Consider the following 16363-nt stretch of genomic DNA (forward strand, 5'->3'; position numbering starts at 1 on the left):
TTCCCATTTACTTCTGTGCAGAATATCCTACTTGGGCAGAAAGAAAATTCTAACGTGAAGGTAACCACAGTACACACCTGGGAGAAAAAAAACACAATGTACAATATGAATGACTCACAGTCTTTTGTTAAGATCAGCAAATGTTTATTGAAGGAGTGGTTTGGGTTTAGTTGTGAAATAAAATTTTGTTCTGAATGTGGATGCCTTGATTCTGATCATACACAGGTGAGCGCACGGTGCGCATGCACACACACACACACACACACACACACACACAGACACACACACATGCATGCAGACACACACACACGCACGCACGCACACACAGGCTAAGCACTGGACCTGATCAATTGGACTGCACAGTGTCCCTGAGCAACTGTGTGAAAGACTGCAGTGGGTGTAAAGGCAGTGTTTAACATCCTTAACACACAGCTGCACTGCTCAGCATACTGGAGCATGTTTCTCTCATGTTTCATGTGTTGGCTGCACACTGAACATGACACTTTGCATCAACCATATTCATTACCAATGCAATATAGAATTTCACTGAAAACCCATGCATATTATGTAATGGTTCGCACACTACAACGGATTGCAACTACTGCACTGAAAAAAACAGAGCATTTTACACATGGAACCAAACAAAATGACTTTTGAAATGCTTCCCATTCATCGCAGTCTTCTCTATTGTGTTCATGGTTGGATAGGCTATCAGAAAGAAAAAGGTGGGTAGAACCTTAAAGAAACTCAAAGACTGACTTTATTTCCCCTGGATTTTATTCAATGCTGAGGGCAGTGCCATTATAGTCAGCACCCCCAAGAAGGAATCCCATAACAATAATTATTATCATATTAATCATAATCATAATACATATTCTCAGGTATGAACAATCTCTCTGTTTTATCAGTGGACTGTTGAGCAAAAACAAATGTATGATAAAATGTTTTAAAAAATAAGGAATATTACTGTAATGTTTGGACATAATGTTTGAGAGTGAATGAAGTGAGAGAGAGAGAGAGAGAGAGAGAGAGAAAGAGCAAGAGAGAGAGAGAGAGAAAAACAGGAGAAAATAAGAAACACAGGCAAGAAAGGAGAGCACTGAAAAGAAAAGACATGGAAATGGAATGATATAATGGAAACTTAAAGACAAACACAAAAGCATGATGCATTTAGTTGACAATGCATGAAACAGGGAAGATCAGAAAGAAAAAGGAAGCTTAAGATACCATCAAAGAAAATAAAATCAAATATAGATGAGGACAATGTGTAAGAATTGGATATAACTTCATACATATGAACTAGTCACCTTTGCCAGTCCAGTAGGAAAAGATACCAAACATCAAAACTTTACAATCATGTTAAATATTTTAAACAACAGCTTCATAAAGGTCTGCTAAATAAAATGGGGCAACTCCTTAATTGCTGCTTAAAATTATAGTTGAACTAATTGCAAAAACATTCACGCTCTCAATTTCTCTTCCTCTCCCTTTCTTTCAGTCGAATCATTCTGCTTTACACTGTTTTGATAAAGAAACTATACTACTACACTAATCTACCTTTTTTGATAATGACACAACTATAAATATTATACTGCATGTCCTTTCCAGCAGGAACCAGTCCCGGCCATTGATGACACTCTCTAACTAACACTACTGTATTGCTCTGGGCTATACTATACATTTCAGCATTGGGTTAATAAAGAAAAATATCTATACAGTTTATATGCTTACGTATATAAACAAATTGATTTTGCAATATAATAAAATAATCGGCGATTGCAGAACAGGGCTATAAAAATCATTGCAGTTATAATAACAATAATATTCCATTTCAACCACAATCTTTTGGTCATAATATTGATTCATTGTCTTCTCCAAGATAAACTGACAGGCGAAGAGATTCGCAGCATTTTCTTTCCTTTTTTTTAAAATGATTGTTTTTAACATGGACCCTTTTACTCTGCCTTGTAATAAGGGCTGTGTTTGTGTGTTTGTTTGTTTGTTTGTTTGTATGTGCTGCCTGACGGCATTGGCAGCTCTGTTTTGTCCATGGCCATGGTTGGTGAAACTCCAAGCCCCAGCTTGCACTAGTCTACATAAGCGGGGGGGGGGAGGTGGCAGAGAAACTTATGAGCCAGATGGATAGAAAATACTATTTCTCATTGAATTTCTTAGAATAGGTGTCAAATGCTGGTTTAGTTTTTTATCTTTAAAATGAAGTAACTGCCTGTCTGAATTAAATGTTCGCATCCCAGTCTGGCAATGTATCTTGGACCAATTTGTGTAGTCATTCAGTCTTCAACGGAGCAAGAGGGTGAAAGGTCATTCCAGAACACTCCAGGGTCAAAAACACTCTGGTCAGTACGCTGCAGCTGCGGTGTGTATGTGATTCCCTCTGCGTTTTTGCGAATGGACTCGTGACATGCCACAGTAATTCTAGGTATCCTTACAGCACAGTAGCGTCAGTGTGCTGTGCCATATAGTCTAAGCTATGTGACTGTCTGCACTGCACTGTGATACTTCTGGTAGTTCCAATACTTGAAGAACTGTGCGGTAAAATACTATGCAATGAGACCAGAAAAATCTTGTGTGTAGGACTTGGCCCGTGCACGCTATTCTTCACCTGCACAGCAAAGTGTCGGCACCTTATTACAACGTTATAATTTAGTGTACTTTGTCCTCTGTAGGGGGTGCAATGCACTGTGCAATTTGCTTCTACTGTGCTGTAAGGAGTCTGATGTACTTTGCTGAACATGCCTGACCTGTGCTGTTCTTGGTCCATTTGTCCACCCTGTGCAATTCACAAAGCACGCACGTTCCTGGCAAAGCATTCACATTAATTAGACTCTCACCCAAATGTTTTAGAGCTCAGAATTTGCAGAGATGTTTATGAGTCTCTGCCTGTGCCAATGGCGCATTGATATCTATGTACAATACAGGTTATCTAGTATGTACAGCATGGTTGTTATTAGTAGACTGTAGAGTTTAACATGGGAAATAATACGTTCTATCTGAGATATTGTAAATTTGTTAAAATCTCAAAATGTCTTTCTTTCATATCTTTTATTATCATGGTGTGATCTATTATTATTATTATTATTATTATTATTATTATTATTATTATTATTATTTAGCTTGCTTGCAAATGACTGAACCAACTTGCAAGAAAGTTACATTTAAATGTATATGTGCATTTTGAGCCAACTTTAATGTTTTTTCTAGTAATGTAAAACTCTTTTAATTACAACTACTACTAATAATAACTCATTACCATAATTTTAATCAAGTCATATTTCATAAATATTATTTCATATGAAAATAAATGGAAAGGCATAAGAAGAAAGACAGTTTTAAGAATTCAGGGATGAATTAAATTAAATTGCATGACAGTATTAAAGTTATTAACTACAGCAAGTTTACATACAGTATATGTAGAAATCTATATGCATATACAATTATTATTTTTCTTTCATATATACGTTTTTGTGTTGTATACCTCACCCCTTTCCCCCTCTCTGTTTTATCCCTGTGTATTCCTCTTTTTAACTCTGCTCTTTCTTTCTCTCTCCTGTTTTGGGGAAATTGACTAAATAATGATTCATCCCCTCTCTCTGTTGCTTCTTCAAAGCTAGTTAAAATGTACGCTCTTGATTTGTGCGCATATATCACACATCTTCATCCACTTCTAGCCCTGCTTTCATTTCCTCAGTCAACCTCGCTCCCTCCCTGTGTGTGTGTACGTGTGTGGGGCTCTCTTCAGTAACACTGTGTGTGTGTTGTCTGATCCCGCACTCCCACTATCTAACAGGGGGAGGCACTCATGCGGAGGTGCGTGTGGTAGTGGGGCGGGGGCACGGCCGAGGGGGGCATGGCCAAGGGCAGGGACTGGGGCGGGTTGCCCGAGTGGGAGGGCGGGATGTGGGACAGGGTGTGGGTGGAGTGGAGGGTGTGGGAGTGGGGGTAGGAGGAGGGAGGGGGCAGTTTGTAGCTGGCCCCGGACGAGGAGCCCGAGGAGGCCGCCATCACCCCGGCGGGAGGGTTCTGTTGGGGGTTGTTTTTGGGCGGCTGCGGGGGTGTCTGGTTCAGCTGGATGGAGATGTCGCTGGAGACCTCCGAGGCGCTGCGGCCCCTCTGCGGTGGGGGCCAGGACTCGGGGTGCAGGAACTGCCCGCTGTAGTCGCTGCACTCGGACAGGCGGGGGCGGTAGAGGGCCGGGTGGGGCCGGTACATCTCCTCCTCAGCGTAGCGTTTCATGAAAAGGTACACTGACATAACCCCTGCCCCCTGAAAGAGAGAAGGAGGAGACAAGGGGAAGAGGGTGCGGTTATTTAAATAATGCCTTTGGTTTAATGAAGCGGACTAGACTTCACAGCCCATTGACACATCGGGACAAATTCTAAAGTGTGTGAGAACAGTCTGTTACTGTAGTCTTTAGTACGTCTTGAAAAAGTTTTCATTTGAAAACTGCTTGCATTTTATTCATCCCACTACAGAACAATGCAGGCTACATTTGAAGGTTACATATAGGACATCTGGAGTTGAATATTGGAAGTTCACATATATTTGCATCTTGTAAATATAACAGGTGACCCATGTAGTACCATGACGTCTTTGAACAAAATGTATAAGAATAGAGTGACATTTCATTCTGTCTGATTAGCTGAGCAGAAAGAAGGGACAGCAACGCAGACATTCACAGACTGCAGTGAAAGCGCAAGGAAGCCCGCATCCGTGAAACAACACAGAAAAGCAAGCAGACTGAGACAGCACACTTAATTAATGACTGTCATCATGTTCTGAAGAGGGAGAATAGATTAACAGAGAATCCTTATTTCACACAGTGGGGGGGAGATAAAAGAAGTATTGGTCTGAAAAAATTCTTTTTTGAAAAAATAAAGTTAACGCTGCAAGACAAACACATGTCACTGACTGAATTTTTTTTTTTTTTTTTTTTTAAAGAGGATTTCTGAATTTAAATTCTTTCTCTGTGCCTTTCTCTGCCTGCAATAAAATCAAAGATCTGTGGAAAGCTGCTGCAGAGGGACTGAGAGAGCTTACCAACACAGCGTGCTACTGTAGGTCACAACTCGGGCAGCAGGGGGTGCGGTCTGAATTATTCAACATCTGCACCAAACCGCTATTAGCAATTTTCACATCAGTAGGCAAAAAATCACATAATAAAAGGCACAAACCATATGGGACTGTAGAGAATCCTGAATCCTGGAGCATTACAGAGTGCCTTATCTGTTTCCCTCATACTGCCGAATGCTCAGTCTAAAATACACTTGCATCTCCATCCAGCACTTATATTGCACTTGTATCGTAATCTTTATGTAGCTTGTCGTTGTACCTCCTGGTTTGACTCACCATAGCTTTCTGACCTAGCCTGTGCTTACAGTGTGAACCGGACTTGATGTTCACGGCTATGGATAACTGTTACATAATGAGTATTGGACATTATCAGACCTGTGTTTTGTAGATTTTCCAATGAACTTTCGTATGCACTTAGTGTACGTCACTTTGGATAAAAGCAAATCCAAGTAAATAAATGTAACGTAATGTAATGGAAAATTAACTTTGATGAAGCAAATTTTACACTGACAAAGTACCTTTCATCAAGCAGTAGATTTGAATGAACACTTTTAATCTTACTGTGCACTCTCATTAAGTTGACCCAGGTTTTCTGACCTGATTTGGTCAGATATTTACATCTGAAAACTGGGTCTATCTTTTATCTTTTATCTGCTATTACATGTCCTTTTGCGACCTGGCAGAAAAAAGTTCAACTATTTCTTTACACAATACAAGTGGCTTTGATGACAAAAGCATGTGGCAGTGAAAACGATTTTAAAAAATATTGATTTATTTTATTTTTATTGAATGTCTCTTCTGTAGGTTCCAGCATAGTAGAATAAATGGGTCCTGAGATTAAGACCAGAGATTCGCATCCCCTACAGGGGACAGAAATGAATTGCAGGGAGGATATTAATTTTCTATTTATGATTTTATCTAACAATAAGTCCCTGAATAAGACCAAATGTAAAATAAATCCAAACAAACCATTCTATGCATTCTATGACTAGACCATCACACAGCCAGTTCTAACTGGCCCCAAAGAGGAAGTATGAACATTATAATGGTTTTCAGAATCAAATTAAGGGGGAATCATTTTAATTAATATGGGTTAGAAGTTAGCCTCTGACCATCCAAACATTGAAACATGGAAGTTCAGTGAACTCAGCCAACCGCAGAGATTGTGATAACAGATACTGAACACATTACTGGGAAAGCAGGTCCCATTGGGTTACCTCTGGTTCTCCTCCCTCCTCCGCTCATTTGAACTGTCTGTGTAAAGGCATAAAAGCTATGTTATCAGTGTAGCAGCAGTGCTGTCAGTGAAAAGAGGATGTGAGCAGTACAGACCGCAGTGATGTTATCAGTGTAGCACCAGTGCTGTCAGTGTAAAGAGGATGCGAGCAGTACAGACTGCAGTGATGTTATCAGCGTAGCACCAGTGCTGTCAGTGTAAAGGGGATGTGAGCAGTACAGACTGCAGTGATGTTATCAGTGTAGCACCAGTGCTGTTTGTGTAAAGGGGATGTGAGCAGTACAGACTGCAGTGATATTATCAGTGTAGCACCAGTGCTGTCAGTGTAAAGGGGATGTGAGCAGTACAGACCGCAGCAGTGTTATCAGTGTAGTAGCAGTGCTGTTTGAGTAAAGGGGATGTGAGCAGTACAGACCGCAGCATTGTTATCAGTGTAGCACCAGTGCTGTCAGTGTAAAGGGGATGTGAGCAGTACAGACCGCAGCGATGTTATCAGTGTAGCAGCAGTGCTGTCAGTGTAAAGAGGATGTGAGCAGTACAGACTGCAGTGATGTTATCAGCGTAGCACCAGTGCTGTTTGTGTAAAGGGGATGTGAGCAGTACAGACTGCAGTGATGTTATCAGTGTAGCACCAGTGCTGTTTGTGTAAAGGGGATGTGAGCAGTACAGACCACAGCAGTGTTATCAGTGTAGCACCAGTGCTGTCAGTGTAAAGGGGATTTGAGCAGTACAGACTGCAGAGGTGTTATCAGTGTAGCACCAGTGCTGTCAGTGTAAAGGGGATGTGAGCAGTACGGACTGCAGAGGTGTTATCAGTGTAGTAGCAGTGCTGTCAGTGTAAAGGGGATGTGAGCAGTACAGACCACAGCAGTGTTATCAGTGTAGCACCAGTGCTGTCAGTGTAAAGGGGATGTGAGCAGTACGGACTGCAGAGGTGTTATCAGTGTAGTAGCAGTCTCTCTGCCTTTGAGCAGGCTATAGCTCAGAGCATGACGAGCTGGGGCGCAGCGCTCTGACCTCTTTGAGCAGGAAGGAGCTGGCGGCGAAGGCGAAGGACCAGCCGTAGTGGTAGTGGAAGAAGAGCTCGGGCTCACGCGGCCTGTTCATCACCTCGTCATTGATGCTGGAGATGTAGAGCACCAGCCCCACCACCAAGCTCAGGCCTGCGGAGGGGAGGGGGGGGCACAGAGAGCGGGCACAACGTGCCCACAGTCACAGCACAGACAGATCCAAACTGGCATCTCTGACTACCAGAGCCTTTGTGGTGTAGTGTGGTCCAGACTCGAAAAACAAAACCAAGCTATTTGAATCCTACGTGAAAAATATACAAAAGTTTTGTGTGTGTGTGTGTATGTGTGTGTGCGTGTGTTTGTGTGCATGTGTACGTGCGTGCATGCCTGCGTACACGTGTCTGTATGGTGTATGTGTGTGTGTGTGTGTGTGTGTGCGTGTACAGTATGTGCGTGTGTGTGTGTGCGTGTACGTGCATGTACAGTATGTGTGTGTGGTGTGTGTGTGTGTGTACAGTATGTGTGTGCGTGTGTGTGTGTAATACAAATCAGTAAGGTAGAAACTACAATAATATCATAAGCAGAACCGCCACTGTGTTGGCGCAACAGGAAAGTCCCAGCAGAGTGAGACACCAGCGGCTCCCTTCTGCACACGTGCGCCACTGCTCCAGCTCTGTGCAGGCGTGCTGGGGGACCTGTAGGCCCTGCTGCTGCTTTATGAATACAGAGGAACTATAAGACCTACTGCTGTTGCTTTATGAATACAGAGAAACAGTAAGCCGTACTGCTGCTGCTGCTTTATGAATACGGAGGAACTGTAAGCCGTACTGCTGCCGCTGCTTTATGAATACAGAAGAGCTCCCATCGGCTCCACGCTGGGAGGCTGTGCAGCAGCCGCACCGTTGAGCACTGAGCCGTGTGCGTGCAGTCCTGTCGCTCCCTATAGCTGTATCCATGTCACCCCGTAGGCCTCAGCTGCTGTGTGTATGTAGCTCTGTAGCACTCTGCATGGATAATGTGCAGGCTCTTTAAGTTGCCCTGGAACTCCGAGCCTACTGAGCACATAAATAATGATAATGAGCACAGCAGGAGATAGCTGCAGTTAAATATTGTATTACAATAGCGAAGCTTCCATTATTTGCGGTGAAACACAGTGAACCGCCAGTGACAAAGATCACTGTCGGAACCAGGAGGTTACAAATCATTACGAACATGGTTAGGGACTCCAACTGGATATCTTTTCATCAGTCTCAGGGTTAGAGCCTCTCCATACCTGACAGGATGAAGAAGATTCCGGAGACGAAGGCCAGGATGGTGCGCTGCGGGCGGATGTGTCCGATGTTGCTGATGACGAAGGCAGTGAAGACGAAGAGCAGGGACACCATGGGGAAGGGCGTGGCCGTCCGAACCATTTCTGGGGGAGGCGAGAGAGAGGGGTTGGCGAGAGAGGTGAACTCCAGGCTTGTCCGCTGATCAGTGTGTTAGCCTAATGTTGGCATACACTGTAGGCGTACCTGCTGCGGTACAAAGCAAATTTGAGCAGTTTTATTCTGCAGAGGAGCGACACTTTCTTTGAACTCGCGCTTCAGGTTTCTTAATTTAATCTTACGTTAAGATTCCAAGCCTTCAGAGTGTTCGCTCTGATTGAATCTGGAAATTAAATGACATCAGACTGAAAGGTGATATGAAGGGTGGCCATAGCCAATTTCCACTCAAGACCTCATTTGATGGAATGAACAAAACATGAATAAATGCTCCTGTTTTGTGCTCTACTTCCTAATGAATATATCAATCTCACTAGCACACATATATTGACATACATGTATTCAATTTGTTTTTTTTTTTGTGTGGCACATTTATTTTCTCCATTTTGTTTTTATCTCAGTATTCTCTGTTGTTAATTAGTTCAGTTTCCATTGTTGGCGGGAACGTCCCCTGTGTTTTGCTTTGTGCTGCATTGGCAAGCAGTTTATCCGTTTTTTTTTTTTTTCTTAATTTGCTGCAGTTCTGAGAAACGCTCTGCCTCCACACTGAGTTCACAGCCAGCTGACGACTCCTCGACCTCTGCCCCCCCCCCCAAGTACAGGCAATTCCTGTCTCCCACTGTCAAAGTGTCAACAGCAATGACCCCACTGCACTTAAAATATAAATCAGAGCTAATCCCGGGGACAACTGCTGCAAGCACAATCACGGTGGTTGTGTCTTATTTGTTGTGCGATGGCAGTAGAAGAGTACTGGTGCTGTACCATTTTCCCCTGGTTCATTAAAAGCCCCGGGGAAAGCATCTGAAAGCACGTGTGTGCACAGGATGGGTAGTGCCACACGGTAAGCGTACAGCAGCATAAAGCGGAATGCGTAACTTACTCAGTATGTTTGCGGTGTTCTCAGTCGTGATCTCTATTTCTGGCTCGGTGAAATATTCCGAGGCCACGCACCTCCCTTTCTCCGCCCCTAAGAGAGAACGCAGGAAGAACACTTCAGACGATCTGTTTTAGCGAACGTCGGCACACCCGCCAACCCTCAGAAAGGCCCGTACCCGAGCGGAGGGGCTTACCGGCCACGAAGCAGACCCTCCAGAGGCCGGAGTGGAGGGCCATCTTCACCTCGGTGGTCTGGTTCTGCTGCAGCACGATGCCCTCCTCCATCAGCAGCCAGTAGTCGGTGGAGACGGCCACCCCCACCAGCAGCAGGCCGCAGGCCCCAAACACCGAGGACAGGAGTGTGAGGGCCCGGCTGCTGCACGAGCTCATCTGGAGAGCGGAGGAGGAGTTACACAGAGGAGACCATCAGCCCTCACACCTCCAGCACTGAGAGGGAAGCATCTCCTGCACAGAGACAAAGCCGCCCCCCCCGGGCCTTTCACTGCAAAACACCTCAAATCTCACAGTAACCTGGACACTGATGTCACTAAGAGTTTGATGGACAGGCCAAGGTTGCCAAGGAACAAACTTAATCAGAAGGATACCTTTCAACCCTTGTCAGTCCCTCTGATATACCACTGAGATCTAATATTTGCCCAGCTCTGTCTTTCTTTTCCTCAGAGAATACAAACACTCATTATCTCACTACATGTGTAATAGCCGTTGAAAAGCTACACTCTCCAGCAGCATTAGTTACACAACCTTGGGTATATAGTTCAGTAAAGGAGCAGGAACTCATTCAATGATTCTCAATAAATCAAATGGTGCTGTCACGATGCACGTGGAGCACTGCCTGGCCGTGTTCTCGCAAGTTTATTCCGACATTTCCGAAAGGTTTCTGTCTGTCTGACGCCACCGTTTTAGCTCCAATGATCAGAAATCACTCAAATAAATTGTCCGTTTCACATAAACAACCAAAATTTAAGGTGGGAAAGGAGAAGAGGACTGAACGAGGGGGGTAAGATGCTTTCTACGCTTCTGAGGAACTGGGAAAAATGAAATACAATGTCCATAGCGAGCAGAGTTCCAGATAGTGCAGAGATAGCAGTGCCACTCGGGGAACGTAAATAATTTGAGTAGAATGGTAAATGAATAGGGAATGGATGTATGCGTGTGAGACAGAGTTCATGAGAAACCGACGAAGGAGGATATAAGGACTGAGACAACAGGGAAAACAAGAGACAAATGGAGAGAGGAAGACAGATTCAGAGCGAGAAAGCAGTAACTCAGTTCGGCACGTGGCGCTGTTCATTGGTGGTGGTGCTGAAAGACAGCAAACGAAGGAGAAACTGAGAGGGATGGAAATTATAGAACAGGCAATTTCAGGAAGATAGAAGGAGAAGTGCTGATGATCAGGACTGGCATTTGAGCTGAACTGTCCTGGGAAATTCTAATAACTTCAGCAGTGTCTCAGTGCAGTTCCTTCATAAGTCAAGTCTCCAGTCCCTAGATAGCAGGAATTATGCCATTTTTCGGTAGGTGAATGCCAACAAATGAAACAAGCTACAGGTCAGACATTAAACAGGACACAATAACACTGATGCCCGGTTGGGGGGGCGGGGGTGGTGGTTGGTGGCAAATAGCAAATAAATGAAAAGACCTTGGCCGAAAAAAGTGAGAGCTGGAGCACACACCTGCGCACACACACACACACACACACACACACACACACAGGCATTCTGGTGCAAACAGTACAAACTCAGTAACTACATGTTGAACTCTCCAATACCTCCCTCCCCCAAACCCCCTCCCCCCCACCCCCACATATACTTCCATGCACACGTTGATGTACACATGCCCAAGATAATGTGAATTTCTCCAGTGGTATTTTACGAAATAACTACACTTAGAAGAATTATACCTAACCAAAAAAAAAAAAAAAAGCCAGAGTCCTCAGCACCCGCACGAGCGCGAGCACACACAGACACACGCGCACACACACAACGAATGCATCATAAAATCGAGCAACCTTTAGCTCCCCTACTATCAGAAAATTCACGGACTGTATGATTCCTTCTGTCTTCATACTAACTGCATACCAGTGTGCGTAGTACCTCTGCTCCTTCAAAGATATTTAGCTTCTTCCTCCTTCATATATACCAAATGGGATGCGCAGTTGTTTAACAAAATCACTTCGACCACAAATTACAATCATAATCATTATTGTAATTTTTTTTTAGAATTGTCAAACATGCGAGCGCACCGTGAGAGAGAGAGAGAGAGAGAGAGAGAGAGAGAGAGAGAGAGAGAGAGACCTCAAGGCAGTTTATTAGAACGATACATATTCCCTTAGCAGATTTTGTGATTCATACGGACATATTTTGCCAATGGAATCTAGGGTTTAATACATCTGCTCAACAAAACGAACGTGCAAGTGCTAGACAGACTGACATAATTTATAAAGCGCACGCCGACAGACGGACATTGCCTACGAATGTGCCCGCGAATATACCTATTTACAACATTATTGATAAAACATGAAGTAGCGATTGATTAAAATACGCTAGGCAGTTGTTCCCTGGGCACTTACCGTTTCTTAACGACAGACTGGTGTCGAGAGAAGGCAAGATCCTCGCACCAGGAAGGCTTGGCAGATTTTGCGGTCTCTCTCTCTCTCTCTCTCTCTCTCTCTCTCTCTATCTATCTCTCTCTCTCTTTCTCGTATGTGTTTCCCCCCCCTATCGCCCCCTTCCTCTCTCTCTCGCGCCCTCTTCACTCACTGTTTCAGCACTGCGGAGAATCGGTCGAATGAGCTGTACTGAGGATGGAACGGGAAATGTAAAGAGGGAGAGATACACAGAGGGACAGCAGAGAGGGGGAGGAGGACACGAGAGACGAAAGACGAGTAAAAATAAAATCGAGTGCAAAAAGAAAACACCTCGATGATGAGATACATGATAGAAAACAACACAGCTGTATGTCACAGAAAAGCAAGAAGCACTGTAGTTAATGCACAGAACTGCCAATGTATGGTGGCACAAATGTAAGGGGATTAGTTTCAGTAATTCAGAAATGTAATTCGTGCTGAATTTAACTGTAGAATACAAAGGAGGGAATACAGAGCACTGGGAATGAGACAACTATGAATCAACTAAAAATGTTACAAACCTTCAAAGTGATGACTAACACATTGACTAATAGGGCATACTATAATGTCAACATCATCTCTGTTATTCGTTGATGTTAAAACAAGCTGTGTTCACCTGAGCCATATTATTGATTCAATGTCTGTGTGTGCACTGTCTAGCATGTGAAGTTGCTCCTTTGAATCACAGTCAGTAGTGTGAGTTATTGGTCTGAATAGTAACACTTGACTGTGGGAAACTGTCAGGCCCGGCAAAGGAAATACTAAAATGAGCAGAGCTTTAGTGGTCCTCTAAACTTGAGCTGAAAACGCAACACGCACGCCAAGAGGCTAAAATGTTCTAAATTCAGGTTGATTGAGGTGAGCGCCAGAAGATGACATCACTTGCCGATGAAGCCACGTGCCGCCACTCGGACGGGTAGTGTGCAGGGGTGATGGAGAGGAGAGATGGACGGGTAGTATGCAGGAGTGATGGAGAGGAGGGACGGAAAGAAACAAGGAGAGAACGAACCGACGTGTCAGCGAGGCCTGCCACTGCTGGACGAGAGACCGAACGAGGGCTGGCACTGGGAGACCGGGCGAGGGGAAGGGAGAGGGCGGGGGGGAGATCCAGAAGCACAGCGCCAGCAGATGGGCGGACGTGGGGGGTGTGTGGGGGGGGGGGGGGGGAGCGGGGGGTGGAGAGGGGATGGGCTATCATCATTGAGAGAAATGCTGTAGTTTTTCAAACCGCAGAGCTGAATTGAGAGCACTGCCCTGGTATCGGATCATTACTACTGAAGGAATGCAGAGCTCTGCTCTGAAAAATGCAGTGTCTCACCCCTCCTCCTTTCTCCCTTTACCTCCAGCAGTGTCTCTCTTTCTCTCTCTATTTTTAGACGTGCGATGGGGAAACCCTATATCGTAGTAGTGGTAATAATAGCACACTGTACACTGACCTATACAGACAAAGAGAGAGCAACCCATATTTTTACAGGCTCAGCCGGGGAGAGAGACAGACTAATACAATGGCCGGATTAACTAGATATGACCAAATTGGACAGACCCTGTAATTACACTGGCAGATGGCGAGCATCATCAGGTGAATGAGTGACATGTGTTAACACTTAGGCAATAAACCACAGACATGTTAACAGATTTAATGTGTTAGCCTTGTTTGCATGCACACACTGTAGCCACGCGCAGACTCCCATGCCCTTGCATTAGAACCGTTGGTCCTGTGATGCTCTGCTCCTGTGGTGCCGGCAATACCTGGCCATAATCCTGTTGCTGTGGTAACAATGTTTCGGAAAGAAATGCTATTGAGAGGGAAGCACAGAGGAAAGACACGTCTTCAGCACAACTTAAGCTAAGTCACTGGGAATGAGGGATTGGGAAGGGCTAGAAGAGAAAGAGGACGATAAATAAAAGGCAGAAGCAGACCCAGCTCTAGGATTTTGATGGACCTAAACAAGTATGAACCGACTGAGAACTGGAGGTGGGGTTCGGAGGGGGGGGGGGGGGGGGGGCTTGTATTGTGTATGGGGTGGGGGGGGACCACAAGAAAAGTAGCATCAAAAAACCTATTTGTTCCCAGTGAATACTGCACAATTACAATGTCTTTCAAAAAAAAAAATGATAGGAAGAACAAAAGGCAGTTTTTAAAGTGATACTTTGGGAATCGCAAGGCCACTGAAGACAAGAGGGTCTGCAAAATGAATGACATGAATGTACTGAGAGGGGGAATGGTGGGAAGGGTTGGAAAACAGCAGGACTGAAGGAGAGGAGTGGGCTTGAGAGACTGAAAGAGAGGTTTTGCTGTTTCAACAACTACTGAATGGAGTGGTCAGCATCTTGTGGGACAAGAGGGAGCAGGAGAGAGAGAGAGAGAGAGAGAGAGAGAGAGAGGAAGGAGGTAAGGGAGATAGATAAAATGGGAGAGAAATGTAGCTGGAAAACAGCTGAGACAGTTGATCTGATCCTGGTAGGGATGCTTATGTATGAAAGAATGTGACTACTTGAAAATAATGATACGTTGTGTTGTAAAAGCGTAAGGGATGGGAAAGGTGGGGGAATTATGGGTAAAGCAAGGACAGAAGGAGACAAGGGGAAAATGAGCTGTGGCGACACTTCAAGCGATGTGTTAAATTGTAATCATTTTTTTTTAAATGTGTGCTTGAAATTTGTGCAAGAACAGTCTACAATCAAAGGCTGCACCAGAAATAGCATTATCTGAGTTTTTAAAAATGGCACAGCTGCTACTACTGAAGTATTTTTATGGGAGATAAGAATATATGCTTTGGCCATTGGATCTTCATCCTCATCCATCTATGTATTTTGTAGCCTGTTGTGTGGGTTATGACCACACTGACTGCACGATCGGCAAAGTGTGGATTAAGTGAAATATGTTTAATTTTTTGAATCCAGCGGTTTTAACCAGTTAATGCCCTCGTTGGACGTCCAGCACTCTGAATATCAAACAGAAGTGCATTAAAACCTCTCACTTATCCAACATGCAAAATAAATCTTTTATTTTAAGTTTGTTGATTTAATTTGTTCATTGTTATCAAAGATGTCAATAATGAATGACCTCGCCAAATGTGTTGATAGGCAGAGCAATATGCTGGATCAATCTTTATCAAACTCAAAATCAGATTAAAACTATTTAAACTATTTAACTATAATTAATTATTAAGTTACGACAAATATTCACATCTAATCTAAAGACGAAGTTTTACTACCTTAAAAAAAGAAAACACAAGCTACAGACATGGGCAAGTTATAATCACAAAGAAAATGCCGAACCACAACTTTTTCCTTCCCAAAATAGTCCCAGAAAACCGAGATCAAAGACCAAAAAAGACAGCGGAATATTCCAAAAAGCCAGGGATGAAAATGTAAAAATGCCAGGTGAGCTGTTAAAGAGATATGTCAGATCCTGTGTCTTTTCCTGGAGGTGATAAAGTCATAAAGCTCTTAAAGGAGAGACAGCTCTGCAGGACGCCCCAGACGTATATACAGTAGAGACAGGACCTGTAGCTTTGCTTAATTGCTCCAAGCATGGTCCCTTTCATGTTTGAGGAGCAAAGAGCGGGAAGAGGTGTGGGGGGGGGGGGCGGGGGCAGGGAGAAAACAGATCATCCCTATGGTCCTACAAATGATCAAAAATGATCATCTAAAGACTAGATATCCAAGCAAAGCGAAACCCTGCCTGCCCTAGTCATATCTTTGCGGAACTTACAATTGATTATCTTTGCTGAACTCAGAACTGAGCAAAAGACATTTTCCATTCACCATGGTAGTCTAGCGTAATGGCCAGGGAACCAGAACCATGGGGCTCTGAGGCTGTAGGGCCAGTTCCAAGGTCGGGCACTGCCATTGAACCCTTGGGCATGGTACTTAGCCTGAGTTTCTTGAGTAAAATATTCAGCTGTATACATTGATTGAACTGTAAAGAATGTAAGTAAGAACATACTTACTCAGGGCAAGACTCTGCTAAATATGCAAAATGTTACTGCACATTATTCAGTGAATGGGTATT

The 16363-nt window shown here is 44.0% G+C and overlaps 1 protein-coding gene across 2 annotated transcripts; it reads right to left on the reverse strand.

Annotated features, from left to right (window-relative positions):
- Window positions 1-2517: 2517 nt before the first annotated feature.
- On the reverse strand, window positions 2518-12544 carry LOC118232991 (voltage-dependent calcium channel gamma-7 subunit-like). Of its 2 annotated transcripts, none has more exons than XM_035428279.1 (6): window positions 12479-12544; window positions 9893-10088; window positions 9703-9789; window positions 8612-8752; window positions 7346-7491; window positions 2518-4284 (listed from the first exon to the last, which is right to left on the reverse strand). In XM_035428279.1, the coding sequence occupies exons 2-6, from the start codon at window positions 10086-10088 to the stop codon at window positions 3802-3804; spliced, it is 1053 nt and encodes a 350-aa protein (XP_035284170.1). In that variant the 5' UTR covers window positions 12479-12544; the 3' UTR covers window positions 2518-3801. The 2 variants fall into 2 exon arrangements, with proteins under 2 accessions (XP_035284170.1, XP_035284169.1); XM_035428278.1 differs by lacking the exon at window positions 12479-12544 and adding an exon at window positions 12289-12451.
- Between the last annotated feature and the right edge of the window lie 3819 nt (window positions 12545-16363).

Source organism: Anguilla anguilla, chromosome 8 (assembly GCF_013347855.1).
Source record: "Anguilla anguilla isolate fAngAng1 chromosome 8, fAngAng1.pri, whole genome shotgun sequence".
Classification (NCBI taxonomy): Eukaryota; Metazoa; Chordata; class Actinopteri; order Anguilliformes; family Anguillidae; genus Anguilla; species Anguilla anguilla.